At 40.0% G+C, this 23,072-nt stretch overlaps 4 protein-coding genes and 2 long non-coding RNA genes across 12 annotated transcripts in view; 4 read left to right on the top strand and 2 right to left on the bottom strand.

Moving 5' to 3' along the window:
• rap1gapl (RAP1 GTPase activating protein-like) overlaps window positions 1–721 on the top strand; it is a 9,734-nt gene extending 9,013 nt beyond the window's left edge. For both annotated transcript variants that reach the window (XM_086079409.1, XM_086079408.1), the window contains exon 19: window positions 57–721. In XM_086079409.1, the coding sequence (XP_085935535.1) occupies window positions 57–114 (58 nt within the window). In that variant the 3' untranslated portion in view covers window positions 115–721. The remainder of the gene's footprint in view (window positions 1–56) is intronic.
• LOC147172869 (uncharacterized) overlaps window positions 1–10,701 on the bottom strand; it is a 15,169-nt gene extending 4,468 nt beyond the window's left edge. The window contains exons 1-2 of the long non-coding RNA XR_015095442.1: window positions 10,427–10,701; window positions 9,524–9,735 (exon numbers count right to left, since the gene is read on the bottom strand). This is a non-coding gene — a long non-coding RNA (uncharacterized LOC147172869). The remainder of the gene's footprint in view (window positions 1–9,523; window positions 9,736–10,426) is intronic.
• On the top strand, window positions 876–3,602 carry LOC147172870 (glutathione S-transferase kappa 1-like). Its single transcript, XM_086079415.1, has 7 exons — window positions 876–1,157; window positions 1,253–1,334; window positions 1,568–1,696; window positions 2,120–2,265; window positions 2,351–2,467; window positions 2,558–2,651; window positions 3,335–3,602. Exons 1-7 carry the CDS (start codon window positions 1,089–1,091, stop codon window positions 3,391–3,393), a joined length of 696 nt encoding a protein of 231 aa, XP_085935541.1. The 5' UTR covers window positions 876–1,088; the 3' UTR covers window positions 3,394–3,602.
• On the top strand, window positions 3,791–11,693 carry styk1b (STY kinase 1b). The gene is made up of 10 exons (XM_086079414.1): window positions 3,791–4,142; window positions 5,837–5,892; window positions 6,619–6,789; window positions 6,876–7,208; window positions 8,068–8,249; window positions 8,360–8,434; window positions 9,518–9,726; window positions 9,929–9,969; window positions 10,908–11,004; window positions 11,071–11,693. Exons 2-10 carry the CDS (start codon window positions 5,838–5,840, stop codon window positions 11,261–11,263), a joined length of 1,356 nt encoding a protein of 451 aa, XP_085935540.1. The 5' UTR covers window positions 3,791–4,142; window position 5,837; the 3' UTR covers window positions 11,264–11,693.
• On the bottom strand, window positions 10,782–23,072 carry phc1 (polyhomeotic homolog 1). 6 transcript variants are annotated; one of them, XM_086079405.1, is made up of 15 exons: window positions 22,930–23,072; window positions 22,547–22,601; window positions 22,017–22,186; window positions 21,829–21,939; window positions 20,823–20,888; window positions 20,594–20,737; window positions 20,250–20,468; window positions 18,494–19,168; window positions 18,289–18,424; window positions 17,036–17,217; window positions 16,603–16,666; window positions 16,437–16,524; window positions 14,621–14,768; window positions 14,092–14,362; window positions 10,782–12,807 (listed from the first exon to the last, which is right to left on the bottom strand). In XM_086079405.1, exons 3-15 carry the CDS (start codon window positions 22,176–22,178, stop codon window positions 12,656–12,658), a joined length of 2,418 nt encoding a protein of 805 aa, XP_085935531.1. In that variant the 5' UTR covers window positions 22,179–22,186; window positions 22,547–22,601; window positions 22,930–23,072; the 3' UTR covers window positions 10,782–12,655. The 6 variants fall into 6 exon arrangements, with proteins under 6 accessions (XP_085935531.1, XP_085935528.1, XP_085935533.1 ...); XM_086079402.1 differs by having other exon boundaries at window positions 10,783–12,807; window positions 22,471–22,601; XM_086079407.1 differs by having other exon boundaries at window positions 10,783–12,807; window positions 17,036–17,214; window positions 22,471–22,601.
• On the top strand, window positions 14,173–15,189 carry LOC147172867 (uncharacterized). The gene is made up of 2 exons (XR_015095443.1): window positions 14,173–14,411; window positions 14,633–15,189. It is a non-coding gene; the product is annotated as an uncharacterized LOC147172867 (long non-coding RNA).

Genomic DNA, 23,072 nt, shown 5'->3' with positions numbered 1-23,072 from the left:
CCTTTGACTTCCATAGAAGTTGAAATACTGTTTACAACGTAATTTTATGATTGCAGCGACTGTTTGGCTCCAGCTGAAGTCAAAGATCAAGCAAGCCCTCAAGAGGAGACGTAAAAAACCTCCACATCCAGATTTTAGGCATTAATGCACATAAAGCCTTTATGTTGACCTTATTATATGTAAATAGACAATAAAGGTAGCATTGCTGCTGATGTGGTTATCATACATCAATAGCAGTCATATATGTGATTTAAGAGTATAAAAATTATATTTCAGTGATAAGTATGGTAAATAAAAGACCTGCAAATGTTTAAGAAAAGGTGCGAGTCATTACAAATGTGTGAAGAAAGTGCTTTTTTTAAAGCCCTACGGAGACAAGCACATCAGAAATTGAGACGATAAGGTAAGAACGGTAAGTAAGGAAAAATAGCTTAACATAATAAATCCATCCATTTTTTAGGTGGATGTTGTATGCTTTTTTTCTACATTTTTTGTTTTTGTTTATAAACCTTATACAACCTAATGCAACCTTTAAAAAAAAAAAAAGTAATAGCAACAACAAAAATTGCCATGTTGGAGACCCTGAAAGAAAGTTGCTTTCACTGAAGAGATTAAAAAAAAAAAATTGGGTGAGAAAATGTTTTCATAATAAGAATATATATATATATATATATATATATATATAAAAGAAAAACCTAACATATGATTGTATTAATTTAATCCAGCACAGAATTCTGTGATTTTTATCTAATTCCTTATAGGATTTGTTTGCTAGCATTCAGAGTGCAGTAATACCCAATTTCAATAGGTGGCAGTACATAACTTAACTGTGTTCAGACCCAAGGTATTTTACAGTAGAAGAAGAATTTAGCTAATTAATAATTCGATATAAACACCCAGTTGTTAACAAATCCGTAAACTTTCCCCTAAATTCGGAATCTCACGCGTTTTCACACCTTGATATCGGTTTCAGGGGCGTTTTTACACAACACCGATTTACATTGCTTGCGGACGGATTGAACTTCGACACACTGTGCAGGTTGTGGACGATTTAGTTTGATATGTGTGTATGAGTGCACGCGTCGAATATGACCTCCAAGAAAGTGATCGAGTTGTTCTACGATGTGGTGTCTCCCTACTCCTGGCTGGCCTTTGAGGTGTGTCTATTATTTATCAGACTCGTGACATAAATAATAATACTATTGCAAGTTGCTGTCCATGTCAAAGCGGACCTAAAGTGGTTACTTTACAGGTCATGTGCCGCTATAGAACCGTGTGGAATATTGATCTCAAGCTGAGACCTGCGTTTTTGGGTGGTGTCATGCAAAGTTCTGGTAAGATTAACACGCACTACGTTAACACGCAGTTGTGGTGGCAAAACACTGTACTTGCGTAGAGAACGGATTTGAGTAAAAGACTCATGTAGTAAAAATTACTGAAATATACTTAAATGTTGGGAGTAAAGCGTTATCTGAAATATAAGTACCTGAAACATCTACTGACTTACTAATCTAAATACAATAACAAAGTATTTGTTCTTTGTTACTTCCACCATTAACCATGACAGGCAACAAGCCCCCGGGATTGGTTCCGAACAAATTCCTGTGGATGAACAACGACCTGTACCGCCTGGCAAAATATTTCAACGTCCCTATGCATTCTCCTTCAGACCCTGCCGAAGCCATGTTCAGGAAAGGTACACACCAAGTAAAATCAGTGTCATTTTTGTTAAATTAAAGAGGGGTCCATTTTAAAATGATAGAGAGTGCTTAATGTTAAAATACATTATAATTTTATAGTATTAATTATACATATACAGTGTAATTCACATTGACAGCTAATTTGAGGGGATATTCACATTTGTATTAAGTTGATGGTTTTTTGGTGGGTCCTTTAAGATAAAAGAAATATGATTCAATAAAGAAATACAATGTGAAAGTTTTGTAAAATTAAGTTCATACTGTATGTTGTTATATACTATACTATTATAATAAAACTGTGGTTGTGATTGTGAAATATAGTAGATGAGGAGGGTTATTATAACCATACAGTATAAAGCAGGGGCATTTTATCTTAATTACATTATTGTATGCTGAGATGTGTTTTTGTTTTCTTGTAGGCTCCTTGAATGCAATGCGCTTTGTGAAAGCAGTGCAGGAGAAAGAGACAGGCGGAGACCAACAGGTGGAGAAGGTGTCTAGAGAGCTCTGGAGAAGAATCTGGAGTGAGGACAAAGATATCACTGAGCCAGCATCACTGGCTGAGGTAGAACCCCACCCCAGATTGCCTGTTTTGGTGAAAAATCATTACAAACATTTTTTTGAGAGACTATTTGCGATGTTGTTGCCAGGCGGCACAGAAAGCCGGATTGGGCGTAAGTGAAATAGAAGACTTGCAGAAGCTGTGCACCACGCAGGAAATCAAAGATAAGCTGAAGAGTAACACTCAGGACGCGCTGGAATATGGGGTGAGTTTATCTTCAGCTACTCTCTCACAACACGGTGGGGTGGACTGGAACAGGACTTGATTTTTTTTTTTCTTACTCTACTCTTGTCAGGCATTTGGCTTCCCTTTCATGGTGTGTCACGTCGACGGAAAAGCTGAGATGTTTTTTGGCTCCGACAGATTTGAGATCATGGCCCACTGCCTTGGTAAGTAAACTTTTATTCATTATTATTTGTTGCTGGCAAGCAGGATGTCATACAAAACAAAAAACTCCCTCCCTCGTGTGCTCCAGATTCGTGGCCGTGCAGATTTTTAATACATTTTTAAAAATAATTAATAACTGTATTTTGGGCTAACGCTTGTTTATATTGGCTGTAATTTCACTGTTAACCACTAGATAGCGGCACTATTGAAATAGTTTTTGTTGAAAATGTTTGGACGTCATATGTTGTAATCCTGCAATTTATGCCTACAGAAAATGACTCCCCACCCGCAGTTGGTATAAATTTACGATATAGAGACTGTCATTTTTATTTATTTATTTTTTAAAAGAAGTGTCACCCATTCCTTACCCCATTAAAACTTATAAAAACACACAGGAAATACTGTAGGCATGGTACTGTTTGCGTACTTGCATGTGCCTTTAAGAGCCTACTGTGGTGGAACATGGCATTGGCGAGTCTGCGTCTTGTGCTTGGTGTCCCCTCAGTGTGTTTTACTGTTCAGTGAATGGCTGAAAATTACATTGGTAATATTGGCTCTCCTTTCCCACATGCAAGGGCATCACACAAAGTATACAGTGGTGCCTTGAGATAGGAGTTGATACTATACTCATTTTTTTGTTTACAAATTACAATGCTGATCAATTTACTTGTTTGTTTGTTTTTAGGTGAGAAGTGGCTCGGACCTCAGCCCGCTCATCTTGAAAGGTCATCTGCCAAACTGTGAGACAAAGCTGCCTTTAAAACCTAATGTCACCTCACACTAATAAATATATTCACTCTCATAACTTGTTTGAAAACTATACATTAATTTGCTGTGCCTCTTGATAACAATGGCAAAGTCCACATGACAACTTTTTAATCCTGTGTATGAAAAGCAAACGGAACATCCTGTATATTGCCATTGAAATAAATCGCTGCTGCTATAAAGGCAAAGGTCGCTCGTTTGTGTTTGAAGAGCGCAAAGACGAGGCTTATCGCTGAATCAATCCACCCGAGTGCGCCGAGCTCGTCGTACGGGTTGTAGGGGCAGCTAAACGTTTTTATCAAAAGCCCCGCGGCGAGTCAAAACGACGGGGAGTGGCAAGACCAGTTCTTGACAAAGCCAAGGAAGGTTGGGCCACATGGAGACCTGTGCGGGTCGAGAAGGAAATGACAGGAGCAAACACAAAGAGGAGGCAGGGCTGGACTGTTGATTACCATAAACGTGTTGATTTGCCCCCTGAGAGAAAGAGGAAGGCGGGATTGAGGAATAAGGTGCAGGAGAGGAGGGGCGGAGTTAAAACATTAGACGCTAGAGCATAGACAAACAGGTGTACACTGATCCCCTTGACAGTCACACAGAGGAAAACAATACCATGTAGAACCGAGTCAGGATTTAACAACGCTGCCGGGTGGATGTACGAGGACTGACTCCATGACGACTGAAGTAGCAAGAATATTTTGGAGGATTTAGGACACCACTGAAAACAAAAGGTAAGACAATATGTTTTTTCCCCCCCGTATGTCTATTTCAAATCCTGCTTTAAATAGTCATTTGTCAACAATGTTACACATGTTAATAGTGTTTTTTTTTTTTTTTATATCAAAGTTGACGCTTTTGGTTTTCCCTTCATGGGCGTGTGGGCGCAACGCCGGCAGTAAGGCGTCAGAAATGCAGATAGACAGGTTTGCCCGTGCTGACGTCCAAACAGTTACGGTCACCGGCAGTAGAATTTCCATTTGAAGTTTAGCCAGCAAAATCCACTCTATTAATAACACTTTTACGGCATGTTACATCTTAGGTACACAATTTCATGAGCTCCAAAACAAGCGCTGTATCAACAAAAGGCAGAGTTTGTTATGACACTATCAGAGAAGAATAGGAACCAGTTGTCATAGATGCAGAACAATTAAAAGCAGTTTGGGAGCATATATATTAACAAATACAACTACTGTGCCCTTAAAGAACTAACATTTTCTTGTCAACAATTGTATTAGTTAAATATAATTAAAGTTCATACTAGGTCAAGTCCTACTCTGATTATTGTCCGTGATAAAGATCTAGGGCATAGCTAAACAATCGGAATATTGATAGGAGCATGATACAGACACAAGTTTTTAAATGCTATTCAGGACTGTAAGTTTATTTTATTAGTTAATTAGTTAGCAATTAGTTCTGTATGTTTATTTTTGTGGTAGTGTTTATAGAACTAGACTGCAACATACTGAAAGTGTTTCTTAACCTCTATTGAGCCAAGCCACTTATAGAAAATAATTTTTTTAATATATTTTTTTCATTCTATATTTTTAAATATTTTTCTGTCAAAAATCGCCATGGGCCTAAAAAAAAAAATTCCATATTTTTAATTGACGGAAAAGTTACTATTCTGTTCTATGAATGTGAACATGTAGATCCACAAGTAGAGTGTTGATTGTTTGACCTCTCACTGCACAAAGATACATTAGTAGTAAATCATTCCTGGACTAAATATGTGAAATTGGATCATTTCCTGCAGCACACCTGATGATCTCACGTCACAGCATTTGGGAATCACTAATACCTTGTTGAACAAAATGTATTGGAATTTGAAAACGTCTGTAGGTGTGAGAACTCCTCCCTGGATGAGGATTAACGTTTTCCGTGTTTGTTTAATGTGTTTGACTACAGTCGTGTTCCTTTTACAAACTAGACGGACAAGCTTGTTCACACGAACATTTTTAGTCGATTGTAACAAGGATTTTACAGGTCTGGAAGAAAAAAAAAATCCATCCAACAGCTGCAACTGGTTCAGAATGCTGCTGCTCGAGTTTTGACGGGAACCCACCACACCGGTCCTAAAACCTCTCAAAGATTAGATCTTTCTTACTTATTGAATCTTACTGTTGGTGTACAAAGCTATGAATAGCCTTGGCCCTAAATATAGTCAAGACTTGTTAATTTTCTGTAAGACTTCCAGACCCCTCTTTTGATCGAATTTCTGCTTATCGAGTGTTTACAGAAACAAATAAAGTTTTTCATTCCTATGCACACACATAACATAACACATAAATTCATCTTGCTTTTCTGTTGTGATTTTTACCTTGATTTTCATCTCTTTTATTTAAGCTTGTTTTTAATCATTATTTCTTTGCCTCTCCAAACTAATATTTGTCTTTAATTAACTTGCCCTGCTCTCCCTCTTTGACAGGATGTCGTCAATATCAAACGCAGACTTCCGCTGCCAACAAGGAGACACAATCTGTGGTGAGCGAAATAGTTAGCAAAATCTACTCTTGTCTACTCTTAACCCTCATGCCTCGTTCGAATTTACTGTACTACTTCTTTGTTCGACCACTTTTGGTCTGTAATTTTGTCTTTTCACTTTTTTTTTTAACTGCATAAAGTTTTTATCTATTGTCTTGTCATTAGTCTAAAATCCGATTGATTCTCCACATAGTTGTAAATTTATGTGATTCTACATATCAAGAAAAGTTTAGTAGTAGAGGTGGTAGTCCCATTAGGGTTATTATAGTTTTGGATTTTTATTTTAGTTAGTTTTGATTTTGTTTTGAGTTTTGTTTCTTTAAATTTAGTTTGTTTTAATTATTTTTTTGGGTGGTTCTGTTAGTTGTTATTAGTTTTAGTTATTTACTAAATGCTTAGTTTTAGTTAGTTTCAGTTAGTTTCAGTATTAGTTTTAGTTTAAAAAAAAATGTGTGTTCTTCTTTTCCTTTCGGCTTTTCCCTTCAGGGGTCGCCACAGCGAACCAGTTGCCTCCATCTAACCATGTCCTCTACATCCTCTGCTCTCACACCAACTACCTTCATGTCCTCTTTAACCACATCCATAAACCTCCTCTGTGGTCTTCCTCCTTCCTCTACTGACTATCTCTCCTCTAGACATGTCCAAACCATCGCAGTCCGGCCTCTCTGACTTTATCTCCAAAGCCTCTAACATGTGCTGTATTTATTATTTTGTTTATTTTTACAGAGATTCGCGAGTATGAGAAGGAAGTGATCGTCGTGCCCCTCCTTCTGCTGGCCACCTTTGTGGTCACGCTGGTCTTCATCCTCCTGCTGCGCTTCTGTCCAGAGAAGGTGGAACGCATCCGTCTCAGCTCTTTGAAGCCGAACTACAGGAGGGAGCTGCATGGCATCGACGGTAAGCTCAACAAAGGTCGACCCGAGTCCTCCAGCGCTAACCTTCTGCCAACCCCACTAACTTCTCCTCCTTTGGTCTTTGTGCAGCTCCACCGGGCATCAACGTGCTGGAGCACGAAAGCATCGCACTGGACATGCCCAACTCGTACTCCACCTTCCACCCGCCCAGCACATACGCGCCCAAAAAGCTCTCCTTGTCCGTGGACATGCCCCCGGTGTCGTCGGGCGCCCAAGCGGTGGAATACCAGCCGGCGTTAGACGCCGTCGTCCAGCCCAGGGAGCTGCCCCGCCAGAGGCTGCCAGAGTCCTTCAACAAAGTGGCCCCGCTGCCTGGTTCCTTCCCGCTGCCCTCCGATTCCGCCGTGTCCCTCTACAGGGCCCGCATGGAGAACAGGAACGTGATCCTGCAAGTGCTAAATGGTGGGGAAGCCCTTTCAGCATTTGTTCCACAGCCTTGATATCAATGCACCAGTATGCTCTGTCCTCACTCGTAAGACAGTGCTTTCTGTCCATAAATGTGATATCCAGCTTAAGGTAGTACAGCAACATGTTACAGTGAGGAATAACTATGCACTAGTTCTGTGTAGTCGTACTAGTGACATGAAATTCTACAAACATCTAATAGTATTTTTCAGAGAAAACATTTTTGGAATATTTTTTCAGGAAAGAAAATCCCACAATTTTTCCTCAAAACATTTTTAAAAATGCATTCAAGTGTTTTTTAGAATATTAAAAATATTTTTTTAGAACCCCCAATTTTTTATTTTTTTAAAGTATTTTTCAAGGGGGGGGGATGTCAAAAACTGTTTACTGTCGAGAAGATGAAATTCTGAGGATTTGGACTATTTTAAAATGTAAGTGATTAATTGATTAATTTTATAATTGAATAGTTGTCAAATAATCGTTGCACTTCTACTAGTATGACTACATGTCTTGTGTGGCAAAAATGTGCATTAGTTGACAACTGATGGTACAAGGACTACTAGTGACATAAGATTCTATTAGCTTTTCACTATTACTACTAGTAGTGCACAGTTGTCAAGTAATACCCAGTTTTGACTCACTGTTAACATGTAGTTGTCTACATGTGATCAGAAATGTCATGCAGTAGTGGGAAAAATGTTACCACTACTATACAGTCATCTTACTTGCGAGGAAAAAGAGCGTACTAGTAAGATTGATATCGGAAAAAAAAGGTATAAAAGGCTTTTAATATTAACACTGCTCTTAAACTAATGCTGATTACATTTTTGTCAATGAACGTTCCGTCTGTCCGCAGACTCGGCCGATGCCAACGAGAGGCACAACTTTCTAGGCTTTGCATCCTTCCTGGCCCAGCTGGGACCGCACCCATTCTTACCCGAGCTGCTGGGTGTGGTGTCCCTGCGCGCCCCTCTGGTGACGGTAGTGGAGGAGCTGGAGAACAGGGACCTGCTAAGCTTCCTCTGGCGATGCAGACAGGTCGGTTGAACGCTGAAAATTATTGTCTTGGAAGTGATCGTGTTCTACTTTGGACGTTGCACTGTAAAACCCAAACCAAGTCAACAAAACCTTTGCGTTTCCTTGCGCAGGAAGATGTGAATCCTCCATGCGAGATGACGGAGAGACGAATATTTACCATGGCCCAACATGTGGTCTCAGCACTGGTTTGTATACATTCTTTTAAGGCATTTGACTGTCAAATCAGTTGAGCAGGACTCCAGGGGTGAGACGCGGTATACAATTCCAGCAAAGTCAAAATAGTTTGGTAGGAAGTGGAAGAGAAGAAGAAATGGCAGGAAGTATGTGCTTCACTCAGCCCATTGTCTTTTTAGTATGACGATCAATATTGTTTTCATTAGCATATCATTATATGATGTGTTGACCTACAGTAACCTTGACTTCTGAAAATGCACTGCAAAGTGACTTGAGTTGCCAAGTGACTATTTGAGTAGTAGAATGTATTGTTCTAAAGCCGCTCCTACAACTTAAAAAAGAACCAAGGCACATTGTACAAAAGAAAAAAAAATCTCACTGCACATCAAACAAGAATGTCAGCAAAAAGTTCCTCAACAGCATAATTATGTACATTCTGCCATCTAATGGAAAATCTTGTTTTATTTCTTCATCTTCACTATATGTAGCTGCCAGATATTGTAGCAAGATACATTATAGCAAATTAAAAACAAAAATTTGACAAATTAAGTTAAACTAGATAACCAGCATACTACTTTTCAGTAGTTTAATTCAAAAACTGAAACTTTATATTATGCACATTATATTGACTGACTGGAATGGGAGATATACTATTTTAAAACTGTATTTTTTTTAAATATATATTTGAAGTTTACACACACACAATTTCACATGTCAAGAAATTGATCATCAACATAATAATAATAATATTAATAATAATTGTTGCATAAGAACAAAAATTGAAAAATATTTTTAAGTAGATTTAAATATTTTGCTTGATGTTGACCTTTTCAATATAAACTTCAAACCAAGATTATTAAAGCTAGTTAAATCTAACAAAATTAAAAAAATTAGGGGAAAAACATTTTTGTTAACAAAATCAAATCAAAAGGAAAACTAACTGAAACAAAGCATTTTCAAGGAAATAAAACCAAATAAAATGTAAAAATAAACCTGCCTAATTCAAAGTAACAACTGAATTTGAAAAACAGAAGACGAAACTAAATAAAAAATAACTATAATGAAAAATCCCAAACTATTTTCACCCTCTCCAGACGTACCTCCACAGCAAAGACCTCCTGCACGGGAACATTCGAGCGCGGAGCGTCCTGGTCAGCAAGGCGCACACGGCCAAGCTGTGGGGGCTTCATGGGGTCTTCACGCGCAAGAACCAGGGGGCCACGCAGAAGGACGAGCCCAGCATGAAGAAGTGGCAGGCGCCTGAGATTTTAGCCAGGAGAACCGTCGGCCCCAGCAGTGACGTGTGAGTACGCTGGCAGATTGACAAGAAGAGAAAATCGTATTAGGATTTCATTATAAATTATTATTATTACATTGACTTAAATTTAATTAGTTTCATGACTTATTCACTCATACTCATATCACCTTTCCCCACTGAAACGAACTGAAATGCCATCATTTAGACAGTTTTGCCATTTAACATTTACTTTCTTATTTCTCTCTAGCTGGTCTTTGGGCATCCTACTGTATGAAATGGCAACACTCGGTAAGTTGTAACTAAGTGGTTACCATATTTATTCAAATGACACTCATGTCCCAATAAAGGTCTCAAGTAAGATTATTCGACCCCCCACAACACAAAAAGTTTTTTTTGTTTTTGTTAATCCACTAAGGTTGAACACCAACAAAATTAGCCTATGCTAAATGTTAGCAATCGCGATTAGCATTAGCACGCTAGCGATTACCATTTAAAAACACTACCATTTAGTTCACATCACACATCATTATATCTACGAGTTGAATTGAGTGGATATAACTACTCATTATTCATTATCTTCTGTACATATGCATTGTTAAACACCAACAAAATTAAGCAATTCTAAAGTGTTAGCACTCGCAATTAGCATTAGCGCTAGCATTACCGTTTAAGATAAAAAAAACACTTGTCACATACGTCATTAGATCTACATTTCGCATATAATGGTGTTTTAAAAGTCACTTACAGACGATGCTTTCGCAACAGTCCTCAGTAAATAAGTGGAGCCAGCTGCCTTTTAAAGCCAATGAGCTCAATAAACCAGCGCTTTTCCTTCTTCACACTGTTGTGGCGGTAAGGTACTCAAGTAGCCACAGCTGCCCTGGGGCAGGCTGACGGAAAGCTCTGATCTGAAGTTTAATTTAATTTCAACATTGACCAAAAAATATATAAATATATAGGCTCCAGCACACTGTCAACCTCGTGAGTAATAAGTGGTTCAGAAAATGGATGGGTTTTTATTGATTTGCTTTTAAATCTCTTAAATTGTTTTACTTGTAAATATTGTGTTTTTATTTCATTTTTTTTCTTTAAAAAAAAAACACACACACAATGGATTTTTTTTCAGTTTGAAAGATGCATGTCAATGGCCATCAATTATATGCAGATTTTCACGACTTGCTGGCTTTGCGAATAGGACTAATGACCCAAACCCTTTGCCTGTGCAGGAGAAGCTCCATTTGCAGAGATCCCCGTCAATGAGCTGCTCCAGTTCCACCAACGAGGCAAAAGTCTGAAGAAGCATCCCAACTGCTCAAACGCCCTGTAAGGATCCAGCACTTGAAAATCCACCGCACTCAAACACAACTTGACACCTTAATTTCTCCACAGCTTCGCCGTCATTAAAGGTTGCTGCCAGTGGAAAGAAGCGGATCGCCCCACGCTGGCGGACGTGACCCGCAAACTCGTTTCCGGGGAGAAGAGCGCCTCTGACAAAGTCCTCAAGGGGGCGCAGGCGGTCCACCTGGAGCGCTACCTGCAAGAGGCCGGATACGGGGAGGCGAACAGCTACACCGTCTTCTGATTCGAACAAAAGCTGTTCCACTTTTGTACTTGTGCACTTTCCCACCACAGCTGTTACATATTCCACTTTGCACATGGCGATGCAAACCTTGTATACTCAAGACTTTTATTAAGCTTTTCTCTATGAAAACGTTTTTATAAAAAAAAAAAAATGTTTTAGGCAAAAGGAAATAAGACTTTGATGCAGATGTAAACTTGAAAGGCGTCCAATTGGAGTGAATGCTGTGGAATGACGGTTTGTCTGCCTTGTTTACTAATTTCCTGCAGCCCATGTCAAGTAACAGAAGCAATCTTTTTCTATGCTTCCACATTGAAGGACCGTGAACCAAACAGTCAAATCCAAGTCCACAAAGTAAAAATCTGGTTTTTACTTTCTGGACCTGGCTTTGACACCTCTGGAACTGCACGGCTAATAAAATGTAAACAAATAATCATCACAGTCTGCTCATTGCAAAGTGGAGGAAGAGAAGATGCTGACTCTACATTGACCCATATTCAGATAGCAACGAGGTGTCAGAAAAGTTCCAGTAATGGCGTCATGAAAGATGTACAAGAGTTTTAGTATGAAAATGAATGGCTGCTCACTATGACCTGAGCATCCTACAGTTCTTGGCGCAGAAGATGATAGATGAGCTGGAGCAACCTTCCTACTCATGGCTGTTTTATTTTATTTTATTCTCAACACGACATAATCAAAGCATAATATTCTTTATCCTTTACGATGAAAGCCTAATATTGCTGTGGCTTATTTTTGATTGATTAATATGCTGATTATTGTCAATCGATGAATCAGATCTTTTAAAGATGTTTTATTTTCTATCCCTTTATTCGAAAAAAACTTTTTTTTTTGACAAATCAAAAATGACACTGCAAAAAATGCACTAACATTTTACATATGTTACAAAATGTTTATAAGTCTTAACATTCCATGTTATTATAAAGTTCATTATAGCGAGGTAGGTACCTACTTTTATTCTTAAGCATCTTTTCTGACACCAGTCCTGGAACATTTCTGACAGACCTTTCAAGTTGGTTACAGCTCCTACAACTTTGTCATGAAAAATATTTTTAAAAGTAGAAAATGTAAAAGATACAAAACTAAACTCTCCCTCCTTGTCGGACGGGAACTTGTAACAAAAAAAAAAGATGGAAGCACCATTTTAAATACTTTAAAAAGGCAACGCGTCGTTTGTGTAGATAACCTCGCTACCAAATAACACGAGTTGATAAAACCAAAGTCCTCACTATAGGGTTAGCGTAACTTAACACGGTTAATTCATCTGGTCACTCATACATTCTACAGCCCAAAAACTTTTTAGCACAATGGAGGTCCAGAATGTAAACTGTCAATCATAGTGTCGTGTCAAAATCCAAATAAGGCTGCGGGAGAAGGTTACTCGCGCAGGCTGTTGATGGAGGCGCAGATCTTGAGGGCGGGACCCAACTTGATGTTCATGGTGGAGATGAGGTGGTCCTCGCGAAGGAGCAGCAGAGCCTGCCCGTCGATTTCCTGCGACAGGAAGTGAGCGGCCAGCTCCTCGCAGCCTGGACAAACACACGCACAAGGATTTAAAAAAAATATAAAAAAATTAAAGAAACTTAATTCTACAGTAAAACTGCATCTTGTTAAAGTGGCTTCAGCTTTTTTATTTTAATCAAATTACATTAATTTAGTTAACCAGCCCAGTTAAAATGGGGGACCTTCAAATGGGATTATCTCTGTTTTATGTTAAAAATATATATATATTTGCCAATTTTAAAAGTGCTAATTTCAGGCAATTGAATCAGCCGGTTGGTCGACCTAGTTTTTATTTTTGAATATTCATATTAAGAGCATTACATACTTAAGGGACTTTCAGGGAGTACATTTTAAGAAGAATTTGAGTACATTAAGGAAGGGGTTAAGTTAAAAAATAACGTTGCCAATTTGTACTAGTTAGCCCCCAGGACAACATGAGTATCCCATGGGTCTGTTCTAAAAATAGCTCACCATTGATGGGACAGTGTAACATATTAAGAAGAACTGAAACAGAGGAATAAATGTTAACATTACATTTATTTATTAATTTAAAGGGATACTTGACTCAGTGAGCCATTTATAGCAGGGAAAAGTTCAAATTTTGTCTATAATTAATGTCATAACTTAATTATTTTTCATGTAGAATTAATATCTTTAAAAACAATTTTTCCACTTGCTGTCGACTGAAGAGGACGTCAGCTGTGCTGAGGAAGTAGGTAACGACTAATCACGGCTTGGTTTGCTGACCAAACCCAGAAAACAGGTGAGCCATGATTGGTCGTTACCTACTTCCTCAGCACAAGTGATGTCATCTTCAGTTGACAGAAAGTGGAATAATAGTTTTGAAGGTATTAATTGTATACAAATAATAATGACGTTATCAAATTCATTCTGGACAAAATAGTAACTTTTTACTGCTGAAAATGGCTCAACGAGTCGAGTATCCCTTTAAATTAAAAATTTTACATATTTCTTCTGTACTAAATCTTGTATATTTAGTTTTTTTTTTTTAAACGGTTATAGATTGTGTTCAAAGGGAAAATTGCTGATTTATTTACCAAAATATTTTAAAAAGTATTAAAAAAGTACTGCGATATTGTGATATGTTTGCTCACCGTTAGCATACTGTCAGATTTTACTAGCATCTATACACTTTATTATAATGTTGCTCATTATGGTGGTATTTTAACAGCAACTGTTTTTGAAGCTGGTAATTGGAATACAAAGTTTGAGAACCACAAATATAAAAGAGTATAAACTATAAAGTACGCCATTGTCCTTTTGTAATGTCAAAATGTCAGCGTTCCCACCTTGCAGCGACGAGATGAACCTGCACACTTCCTCCACGCTCCACTGGGCGGGAGTGGCCGACAGGAAGCCGGCCGTCTCCATGGGGAGGCCCCCTGGGGCCGAGGCGGGGTCCGACTGGGGAGCGTTGTCCTGCTCGGCTCTGGAGCACGAGCGCGAGTGGGTGGAGCTGGGGGAGAGGGAAGGCGTGTCCTCCTCCTCTTCCTCCTCCTCCTCCTCCTCCTCGTCCCCGTCGCTGGACGCGTCCTCCGAGCGGCTGGAGTCCAAGCGGCACTAGAGCATCCGGACGAGACGTCGGGGATTCAGGACAAAATTGCAAACGGTTAGTTAACATGGTGATTCCTAAATATTGTGCAATTTCACTAAACTGCCCTTAAATAATTTCGAATTTCCAAAGAAATGTAGCAGTGGTTCATTGTGACGTAGAGTGACAAGAAGCAGAACAATCAATTATTTTCCACTAAATGGCAGCACATCTTGTTCATTCCAGCTACGAACCTAAAACGCATGCTTTTCAAAAAAATCTCTTACCTTGACATTTAGATGCTGGCCAGCCAATATGTTGCCGTTGGAGCTGCTGCGGCGAGGGGGTCCACGCCGCCTGGCTGCGTTCTCTGTGGGGGGCGGAAGCGGCGCATGCGCCATGCTGTTGCCTTTTCCTCTGCAGCTTACGTTGTACCTGTTCATACAAGGAGACTGTAGTCAGATGACCTCATTCATCCATAACACATTTTTGCCAAGCTTGGCCACGATTCAAATGGTGGGGCCATCAGCAAATCCTGTTTGTGACATAACGGGTAGCGTGTAAACAGATGACTGTTGACTTGCCAAACACGTTTGACACGTCTGCGGTTAACGTGTCATTGGATCTTTTATCCGTATGAATGAGGATTGTTTACTCATGTACACCTGCATGCCATTTGCTGGGCAGATTATCCATGGAACAACATTATCAACGCAGTACAGTGACAGACACAGGAAAATGTGACCAATAAGAGAGATTGCACGAGGTTTGTTGTGATTTATTTTACAGAGTGAAAAAGACACCAAGCCAAAATTAACGCAATTTTCTGAGAATAAAATGCGCTCACAAAATCACATTTAAAAAGCATTTTTTTCTCTGTACTTATATGTAATATGAATGAATAAATATTTAAAATATACCAATAAAGTATAAATGTTTTAAATCCAGGTAAAAAAAAGAAGAAGCTCTTTTTACATAACTACATACATAAATATGCTCTATATAACCAAAGTTGCCTTCCCAAAAACCCCGAAGAAAAGACAGTTTAATGCGCCATCTAGTGGCTGTTAAAATAATTACACTTAGTGATGCATGTGGAAAGCTGGCATATATTTTAGGATAAAATCCACACCACAAATTAACTGCCAAAGAGCTTGACGGTAGTGCATGCGGTGCTTCTCAATATTTTTTTGTTACACCCTTTAGGAAGAACAAAAATATGTTGTGCCCCCCAAACCCTCCGCTGACTATAAATACTAGAATCATTTGTCTACAAAATTGATCGAAGTACAGTAATTTCTGGACTATAAGCTACTACTTTTTTCACTTGCATTCAACCCTGCAGCTAATACAAAGGTGCGGCTTATCCGTCAGATCGCAAGGGGGCGCACTATAAAGGAAGCGCAAGAGCGTCAGGCAGAGCAAAACAAACCAAGTGAGCCCAAATTCAGTAGGTGAGACAGAACGAGAGTGAGACAAATGGTGCCCTCATTATGGAAAACAAAGTAACGGGAGCCCGGTGCGGTAACATTAAAACACCTGCGGCTTACAGTCGGGTGCTGCTTATATGTGTAACGAATTTGAGTATTCCCCAAATTTAGCTGGCGCGGCTTATAGTCAGGTGCGCCTTATAGTCCAAACATTACTTTACATAATGATCCTTGCGCACTCCCTGACAATGAGAACGCCACTGCCACCTGCTGTAGTGGATGTGCAATTACGCTTGTGCATCGTACCGCACCTCTATTTGAGAAAGACAACCTTATGTGTGTATAGTAAGTATCGGCAAATGGCTGAAGCCAATGCTAGCGGGCTAATGTAGCTAACTGACACACAACCATATGGTATTGAATAACTGCACGATAGAAGCACATTAAACATGGACGAGAAGAGCACCAATGAGGTAAGTAATAAGGAAATATAAGACAACTAAACTCTAGGTACTAGGCAAACATCTATAAAATCAAAAAGAAAAAATAATCTTACTTTTCATCGATCCTTGTATAAAACGGGGTGACAATTGGCAAAAAAAATTGCGTATTATTCACAGGAAACGAAAATAACCGGTGTAAAAAGTAAGTGTGCATGAAAATGGCGGCGTACCTCTTTGCACAGGTGTTGGAACAGAATCTCTTGGTTCCTCTGAATTGGTTGGCCGGCGCCAGGCTCAAGCAGTACTCACACTTCATCACTGGGAAAAGGCGACATCGAGGGAACGTCACTCACATGGTCTTAATGTTGAAGTGTGTGTTCGTGTTGAGACACTTACGAGGTGGGCCGTTCTCTGCGCGGGCGCCCAGTGCAAAGTCACGATCTTTGAGAAGCCCGGTGACCTTCAAATCAAAGCAGAAAAATGTTCAAGATGTGTCGACACCTTCATCATCAATGAGTGTTGTTGCTTATGCAGCACAAGTGATTATTTTGTTGCAGTATTGCTGGCTAATGATGAGTGAAGAGAGTAGGCGGAGTCATTTTAGACCCGAGTGGCCTTTTCTTATTAGAGGAAGTTTATGTAATGCAGTTGACGTTGTTTGGCACTTCATTAAATACATTTACAGTCTTCATCAACTGAAATATAATTTGGGAGGAATGCCTCCTCAATAAAACGAATCTTCTCAACAGAGTGGGCAAGATGGCTGCACACAAGCTGATTCTTGAACATTTCAACCTCGCTAAGAAAGGAGCTGATGATGAAATCTTACAGGGAAGGGCTCGGCTCCCTCCTGGATGACGAAGCCTTCGATGAGGTGCGTGAGGACTTGAGGTTTGACCACCGCCTGCGGGAGCGGCGCCCGCTCTTTGTCGCCGTGGCCCGCCCTCGACAGCGGCAGAGGCAGGGACAGAGCGGGTGGCAACGAGAAGGAGGCTGCGGGGAGAACACCTGCTGAAGATGGAAGAGAAAAGATTTTTTTTTTTTGCCACAATCAGACTTCCAAATACAAACATTGAACAGCTAAAATAAGGCATTTAAAAAGGTCAAATTAAGTTCACATCTAAGATGTTGTAGTGCATTTTAGGTTCATCCTGAAATTTCAGCCGAAAGCCGAACCCTGTCAAATAATCAAGCAAAAATGTATTTTGCATAATGAAATAATTTGCCTGGTGAGTGACGTGGGTGTCAGAAAATAAAAGTGTAGAATTGGCTTGTTACATGATTGAATAACTCATAGTGACATGTAGCCGTTACGAGCTTGTGGAAAACTGATCCCTACTAAGCTTATGAAAAAGGAATTTTGAACTTTTTGTTGTAATCGAATAATTTGAACTAATCGAATAATCGCTGTAGCCCTGCAAATAACCCGAACTTTTTGTGAGTAGTGTAGGTTAAGGCCGGCCGATGATATTCATTATTAAGCCCCTTTCAAAATAATTATCAGCTGGCGTTTTGCCGATTCAATTCAATCTTACTTTCTCATGAAACAGTAAATGCTGTCCAGTAGGTATGGGCAGCAATTAAAGGACATGCATGGCGTTATTCTGTGCGTTGCTTCAGTCTTCGTCTTCTCATTTGACCATCAAAACAAGTTAGTAAGTATCATGACAAGGTTTATTTTTATGCTTAGTTTGCCGTATTAGGGTTAAGTGATTGTTTTTTATTTTAAAGTCATCACTCATTGCAAAGAAAATAAGTAATAAAGCAGAATAAATGTGATATAATGTTAAGGGAATCATGCAAATATCATGTTTTCCTGTAGCTAAATTCAGCAGTTGAGGCATTTTTAGGTACCTGAAAATTCCTCTCTGGACAAGACAATGTATTTATTGTTTTACATGAATAAATTAATAAATGAAAATCTTTGTTGTTCTCAACTTTAAGGACCTAAATAAGTTCCTTTTTTATTATATATATTTTTTAATAATTGGCTAAGTTAATCCGTTTTCTTTTCTTTTTTTTTCTCCCTGCCAAAGTCGGCCTCTGCCTAAATCCATATCGTTTGGGCCCTAGTGTATGTACCTGACTCCTTCGTTGGTGCCGGAGTTAAAGTAGCAGCGGCGTCTTTCATCACCGCAGATTCCGAAGATCCCGCAGTGGTCTCGTTGGGTGCGTCGCAGTCAGACTTCCTCTTCAGAGAGCCGTTGGCAGGCTTATTCTATCAGAACAAGTTTATTTAACGCTGATGCTCAACCTTGCTAACAGAAACGATAACGATTGAGCTCACCACAGTTGTAGAAGTGTTGTGCGAGGCGAGGTTCACGTTCTCCTGGGCCGCCACGTTTCGCACCTGCGCCAGTGCCACGGCCTGCACGCTCCCCGCCATGCACTGCCTGGCCCCCACCAGCTGCACGGGAATATGCGGCGGGTTGTGGGCCGCGTGGCTGTTGCTGGGCGGCGCCGGGAGAATGGGGAGCGGCTGACGGGGGGACACCTGCATGGGTAAACGGTGTCCGTGCGGTGTCTTGGGCTGGATCGGCACGGGGCCTTTGTCGGCGGCATTGACTTGCTGGAGGGGCTGCACCACCAGCGTCTGAGTGTTAACGTTAGCTTTGGGGGCGACCGAGCCGATGGAGTAGCCCTGGGTGGAGGTAGGCACGTTGGAGGTGGGCACCAGGATGACGGGGGCGGACGAGGGCGACAGGAGCAGCTGGGAAAGGGGGAGCGCCGGGGAGGAGGAGGCGGAGGGGGCCACAGATGCTGCGGGAGGAGGTACGGTCATCGCCGGCTGGTTGGAACCTTTGACGGCCATGGCGTTGCCGGATTTGGCCGCTTGCTGCTGGGGTTGAACTTGCTGCTGCTGACCGAGAGAAAAGGCGCCAGATTCTTTTCTTTCGGGGAGCTCCGACTTGATGGCGACCGCTCGGGGAGTGGACACGCAGTGTAAGGCCAGATTCTGCACCTGGGAGGTTCAAGAAGTGAAACTTAGTTTGTTTTCCGTACATGCAGTTTAGTTTACAGCTAGTTTTTTTTTTTTATCTTACCCGCTCCCATGTATTCACACTTGTTTTTATTTAATTTTTGCACATATACAAAATATAAAAACTAAGAAATCTAAAAAATAAAATCCAACAAAATATACCGTAAAGTTGTTGATATTATTCATCATTTGTTGCTCTGTACTGAAATCCAAAATCTCTTGCTGTTGTCACTCTGATATCACTCCGCCACCACCTCATCTGTTGTCACTGTGGTGCTTCCACCAAATTGAAAAATGTTCATTCTGGGCACTGTTCCAACATCCACCTTGTGCACTACCAGCGACATACGAGTTGGTCGACAGCACAATGCGCTGTGCTAAGTGCAGTGTGACAAAGGCCTGAACACTCATTACGAATTATAAACCAAGGCAGTAATGATAATATCATCAATTTAAATAGGAACAACTGCTGAGATGAACATCAAATGCATTTCAAAACTGTTGTTTTTAATCTTCAGACTGAGGGCTGCTGCTTCCACAAAACTAAAGTTTGAAATGATACCTAAGTGCAGTGTGAAAAGGCCTGAAAACTGATGTCAAATTATAAACCAAGACAGTAATGATAATATAACCAACTTAAATAGAAACAACTGCTGACGTCAACATCAATTGCCATGAAAAATGTATTGGGTTTTTTTTAGACTGTGGGCTGCTGCTTCTGCACAACTAAAATTTAAAACGTGACTTAAGTGCAGTGTGAAAAGTCCTGAACATTAATTTTCAATCACTAACCCCTAGACCGTAATAATCTATATAGCCAATTTAAAAGCTTTTTCAGTCTGGACTGCTGCTTCCACACAACTCAAGTTTAAATTGTGACCTTTTGAAATATATATTTTAAAAGTCAAAAAACACACAATGAATTGCTTTCTAACTGCACTGTTAATATATTTTAGTTACACTCTAAGACAAAAGCAAAAATTATCATTTGTCTAACAACTTGCAAATGTACTAACAAAAAATGGAATGTGTGGTTGACATTTTGTGGTTTAAGTGCTCCAACCTGATCACTGTCGGACTGAATACTGGCTGAGGTAGGAGTTTCGGTCTGCTGATGCTGCTGCTGTTGTTGTTGTTGCTGTTGCTGTTGTTGTTGCTGTTGCTGTTGTTGCTGCTGCTGCTGCTGCTGTGTCTGGGCCACTGTCGCAACAGTAGCTGTTGCTGTGCCCCCTGGCATAAAGATCAGCTGAGAGGCCAGAGGAGCCCTGAGAGAACGATTCACCTGGAGGACAAATGCTACTTGTTATAATACAATGAGGGAACCCACTAAGCACCGAACGATTTGAGGAAGTACATCGGAATATTTTCTTTTTACTGGACACAACAGTGCATCCTCATCCAACTCACCCTAAGATACATCTGCCCCTGTCCTGGCGTGTTTCCCCCCAATAACACTGACTGGTTCAGGGCGGTAGTTGTTGCGGAGGTGGCTGGCCCGTGGGGACGAGAGGTGACCACGGTTCCCCCCGCCGACGTGGTGCTGAGATTCACCTGGGGAAAAAAATCAAATCACACATTCTGATCCAGATCACAAGTTTGGAAAATAACGCGAATGATCGGTGATGATAAACCATACAGTGGTGGTCGCCTGTGTGATGCTGCTACTCGGGGTGTTGGACTGGCGACTAGCGGCAAGTGTAGCCTGATTGGAAAAGAGAGAGGCATGAAGGGGGCGAAAAAACGTACATAATAAGTTTTCCTACTAGTACTTTTTTTCTTTTTTTTTTTGAACCACAAATACCTAGCGTGATTGTCAAGGAAGAAGTGGTTTGCCACAAAGGGAGGAAAATACATGTTAAAGGAGAGAGATAAGGTTACAAGGTAAAATGTATTTATATTAGTATTAGAGCATGGTTGTTCGCAGGAAGAATGTGCTGTATATTTTTATTTTATAATTGTATTTATATATTTATTTAAGAAGTCTGCGAACTGTTACACAGTACCTATATTTTTCTGTCGATGGTAGTTTGTAAAATAATTCTTCAGATTTTTTTTTACTACGCAATAGTCATAGCAATGTTTTTTTACACAAGTCTTGCACACAAAAAATACACAATATTTATTTGCAATAAATTACAATACAATATTTATAACACACACTATAAAAAAAAACTTAAAAAAAAAAACCTAATAAAAACTAAACTAAAACAACGCATTTAAAAAAAACTAATAAAAACGAATTAACCTGCTCTCAATACCAATTAAAACTCGCAAAATTTATAAAGCAAAACGGCATTAAAACTATTACACCCCCCCTCAAAAAAAAAACCTGGAGAGGATCAATTGAGTGGCTGTTGATAATAATAGATTTTCGCACATGTTTTCAGTGAGAGACTCTCTGCGCTTTGCTTTCAAAACAAGTAAATTATAAATACTTATAAGTATTATTGTACAACAATCAACTATAACCATATAGGGAGAATGATGTACTACCGGCGTTAGCATATTTTATTGATAAAAATACATCATTCTTCCACTTGTGTAAAAAACTAACAAAAAAAACATCTGATTACATCGCTTCCATGGTAACAGCGCTCCTTCCTAAAAACCGAGGACCACCTGTCATTTTAATTCTTGCCTACCTGTTGCACAGCCGCCAGGTTCTGTAGCTGCGCGTTATTGATCTGCTGCTGCAGCATGAGTTGCTGGAAGTACTGCGCTGCGTTGGGCTGTCTCTGCAAGGCTTGGAGAGCCTTAAAACAAGCACACAGTCAGATATAGACTGCAAACGCGTATTTTTCTTTGTCAATCAATCGGCTCAGGCACTCACCTGCACGGCCTGGCGCTCGTATAGAGACATGTGGGCTATCTGCGGTGGGCGGGAGGCTCTGCTGGTTTGAGTGTTTCCATTGGTGGTGGTGGTAGTGGTAGTGGTGTTGTTGTTGTTGTTGTTTGTGCTGCTGCTGGTGTTTGGGTCTTCACTTACATCCATTTTGTCTGCTAACAACAGTGAGCAGTGTCAAGAAAGTCGCATTAATGTACACATTATGTTTATTCATTTTTCTCTAAGTTAAAGCACTCATATTTTTCCTATCATTTAGTCGCAAAAAGTTTACATTAAACTAATTCGCTGGTTACTGGTTTCTTGATAAACTTAAAATGCATTACAACCTTTACAGCTGAACTTAATTTGAACATCTGTATACTTTTTAATGCACGTGTCCAACTGTTTAGTGTTCGGGTGCTGATGCTGCACTGCGCCCGTACAAATGGCAGTAACTTACTTTTTCCTAGCAGATGCTTCTAACAAAAAATTGTTTGTAAAAAATAAAAAATAAAAAGCAGGAAGTTGAGCCGAACCGAGCCAACCGCATTGAAGCCAGGACGATTCGTTCAATTTCCCAACCAAGCCAACCTGTGAGAGTTAAACGATAAAAATAAAAATAAAGCATCATGAGTTCGTCCAGCTAAAAGGCGACAAAGCTATGGCTAAACAATAGAGTAGGCTATGTATGACTAAAAAAAATAGTGAGTACATCCAGTGTAGCGTTTCAACATGAACAGAAAGACACGATAGTTTACGGGCTAAAGCGACGGGCGCAGCGAAAGTTTAACTGAAGATAATTAGCTCCTTTGGTTTAGTTGCCAAGCTAGCATTTGAAGCTACACGGCGAGCAATCATGCAAGACGTCATCATGATCGTGTGCTTCCACCAAAAAGGCTGCTGATGCTTGTGTCTTTACCTTGTTTCTTGGTTAATGTGTTACTTTCACTCCTTTTTGCAGGAAATTATAACCCCCCGGTTCAGGTTTGAAACACAGACGCCGAAAGCCTTTTATTGGCTTTTTGGCTCTAAAAAGAAAATCCGCCCCCAACAGGTCGATTT

This window comes from Leptonotus elevatus, chromosome 6 (assembly GCF_054856555.1).
Source record: "Leptonotus elevatus isolate MCC_2025b chromosome 6, RoL_Lele_1.0, whole genome shotgun sequence".
Taxonomy (NCBI): domain Eukaryota; kingdom Metazoa; phylum Chordata; class Actinopteri; order Syngnathiformes; family Syngnathidae; genus Leptonotus; species Leptonotus elevatus.
This window is presented reverse-complemented; position numbering and strand designations above follow the sequence as displayed.